Genomic DNA, 3,183 nt, shown 5'->3' on the forward strand with positions numbered 1-3,183 from the left:
ATACATGACTTTATTTCCTATATACTATATTTATATTTTTATGACTCTAACCAAAACAAACTATTTTTATGACTTTATATTATTATGTCACACCAAAATATGCAAACAACCTCTCTCTCTAATCTAATAACTCGCCGTTAGACCCTCAATTCTTTTTGACATTATATAATAATAACTTATAATTGTAATATATATATATATATATGAATTGTTTTGATTATTGCATCATATCATGGAAATTCAAACTCATCACTTGTATCCTCCACCAAGTAATGTAGTAATAGGGGGATTGTGTGGGTCACAAGATTTCGTGATAGATCATAATCACTTCTCTTTTAATTTCCAACACAACAATCATCAATACCATCATCAACAACAACAAAATGTGTCAATTGTTGATCATTGTTTTGGTTTTAATTCCAATGCTTACAATATCAACCATTCTCCAATTCCAAATTCTCACCACAACTTGGCTCTCATATTTCAGAATGAGAAGAACAAGCTTGATCACATTATCAAGTCTCAGGTTAGTTTATTTTATCATATAGATATATTCGATAAACGGATTCTGTTATTTATCTATGATTTAAAAATTTAATACAATTTGATAAAGACAAATTACTTTTAGCATATTAAAATATATATCAATGCTTTAAATTATGTTTGTAGTTAAGTCCATTTCAGTTGCGTAAAATTGTAGGAAAATGTGATCATAATTGTGTTCCAGATGTCGAGATTTCTCATTATTCTTAATCTCATTCTTTTATGAGATCCTTAGTCCTGAAAAGAAGGAGAAGAACCAAAGAGAGCGAGTCTGTAACTCCAAGACTTTGCAACCATAATTTAAAACATCAATATATACTCTAAATAAATTTGAGCTTATTTTTTTTATCTATTTGACACAGTCTGGGATATTGAGAATGATATTGCAAGAGCAGACAAAGCAACAAGCTACAACATTGCTGAAAAGAGTTGAACCTAATGCACTTTACATGTTGAACCAAAAAGACAAACAAATTGAGAAAGCAATGAAGGAAATGGTAGATTTGGAAGCATTTGTAACAAGATTGGAGGCAGAAAATCAATTATGGAAAAGAGCAGCACAAGATAAAGAAGCAATGATAATGCACCTTAATCAATCATTAGAGAATGTGAAAGAAAGATACAACTTTTTCCACAATAATGAGGTGGTTGGAGTAATAATGGAAGATGAAGAATCATGCAATGACCAAAACTGGGGAATGAGAATGGAAAACAAATTGAGGAGTGAAGAAGATAAACAACAATGTAGCAGAAAGATGAATATGGTTTGCAAAAACTGTGATTTTGGTAGGTCATGCATTATGTTTCTTCCATGCAGACACGTTTGTTCATGCAAAGTTTGTGAACCTTTACTCCAATCTTGCCCTATTTGCACAATGCCAAAGAAGAATACTATAGAGATTAGAGATTTTGATTTGAGTTACTAGACTGATTTTCATTGATAATCATAGAGCAGAAGAAATTAATTTGCTTAGAAAGTTGATATGCATTTGTTAAAGATTTTTTTAATAATTTTACTTAGGCTTAATTTGTTCAGCCAAAACCATATTTTCTATTTATGTGAAAGGGAGTTGACATGTAACAAGTTCTTTCATATTCCAAAAATTATCATATTTCCTTGCTTTTATTTTTCAGATTTTTCCCATTTAAAATAAAAATTAGATTTGGGTCTATGTAGTAATATATAGGATAATAGTATACTAGTTAGTTTTATACTTCTATTTCTATTGCAAATTCATAATGGCACAAATTCTTAGAATTTTATGCATGAATCAAGAGAGATTTCTCATGGCAAATGAGAATAAATTAAAAGATAACAATCTAAAGTTGTATTAGGTTTAAGGGCAGCGCAAATAGTAGAAATATGAGTTCTCAATTTTTTGCATATATCAATTTGGTTTACGGTTATAGTGTTACTTATAATTGATGGAGAAGTCTTTTCCTTTTCTTAGCTTTCATCTCCTATCTTTTGCTTTCTTTCTCCTTTTTCATCTTTTCTAAGTGTTAAGCTTTATGGTTTGATGACTAAAATCTAAAGCTAAAAGGCTTTTTATCTCTTATAATTCTTTTAGCACTCAAGTAAGTTGAGACTAATCCTAATTCTTATTTTTATTAAAGATAAGATCCTATGCTCTAAATAATTTATAAATATTTTATAATAATTATCAACTTCTAAATCTGATCAAAAATCAAATATTTCAATCAATCGTATCATAACAATAATTAGATGGAAAAACAGGCAATGCATGCGTGTCACACACATAATGTAAGAAGAAAAAAAGAAAAATTCAAATAAATAAAAAAATTGTGATATAATATGATTTTGTTAACTTCATATAAAATATACTTTTTCGTATTTTGTTCTCTTTAACTACTGTATTCATTTTCATTTTAATTTTTATTTATTTTTAAAATTGTCATCATTGCATGTGAGCCCCTTGCATGTCCGTTAGCCCAATTTAAGTGTCATGTCATTTTATCCATTAAGACAATGTGGACATGTTTGCATCCAGTCAAATTTTTGTGATACAGGCAAAACGGGTAGAACGACCCATTTTGCCATCTTAACAATAATGATAATGATAAAAGTATCAATTTCTACCATTTTATAAATTTGAGAGAATAATATAAATTATATAAAGAAGCAAATATATAATCACAAAGATAAAACTAAATAAACTATATATAAATACTATCATGAAAGATCAAATGCTATATAAGCATATGTGATTGTTTATTAATATTACCGTGCTTGTCAACCTGCTTTCATATTGGTTGTAACTTGTAGTCTGCATATTTTAAATGTCAAATATTCACATACTCTTTACTCGATTGCATACATTGTGACTAATACAATAGATTTTCTTACATTCCTATTTTTTAATTTAATGGACATACATTATGACCAATGCAATAGATTTTCCTGCATTCCTATTTTTAATTTAATGGACATACATTATGACCAATACAATAGATTTTCATGCATTCCTATTTTTATATTTGATTGCATCTTATAAATCTTGACTACAATATTTATAATTGAATATAATAAAATTGGCTAATTGGTATGCTTATAAAATTAAAAAAAAAATGTCACACTCAAATAACTGAATAACCTGCAATTAGTTTTATTGGTAAAAG

The 3,183-nt window shown here is 27.9% G+C and overlaps 1 protein-coding gene across 1 annotated transcript; it reads left to right on the top strand.

Annotated features, from left to right (window-relative positions):
- Positions 219 to 1,582, top strand: LOC109354122 (probable BOI-related E3 ubiquitin-protein ligase 2). Its single transcript, XM_019596476.1, has 2 exons — positions 219 to 526; positions 906 to 1,582. Exons 1-2 carry the CDS (start codon positions 233 to 235, stop codon positions 1,467 to 1,469), a joined length of 858 nt encoding a protein of 285 aa, XP_019452021.1. The 5' UTR covers positions 219 to 232; the 3' UTR covers positions 1,470 to 1,582.

Source organism: Lupinus angustifolius, chromosome LG08 (genome assembly GCF_001865875.1).
Source record: "Lupinus angustifolius cultivar Tanjil chromosome LG08, LupAngTanjil_v1.0, whole genome shotgun sequence".
In the NCBI taxonomy this organism is placed as follows: Eukaryota; Viridiplantae; Streptophyta; class Magnoliopsida; order Fabales; family Fabaceae; genus Lupinus; species Lupinus angustifolius.

What these genes read in the sequence shown, in the direction of transcription:
- LOC109354122 (XM_019596476.1), top strand. Translation starts at nt 233, where the DNA reads ATGGAAATTCAAACTCATCACTTGTATCCTCCACCAAGTAATGTAGTA. An exon ending in ATCACATTATCAAGTCTCAG is followed by an intron (nt 527 to 905) that starts GTTAGTTTATTT and finishes TATTTGACACAG; the next exon opens with TCTGGGATATTGAGAATGAT.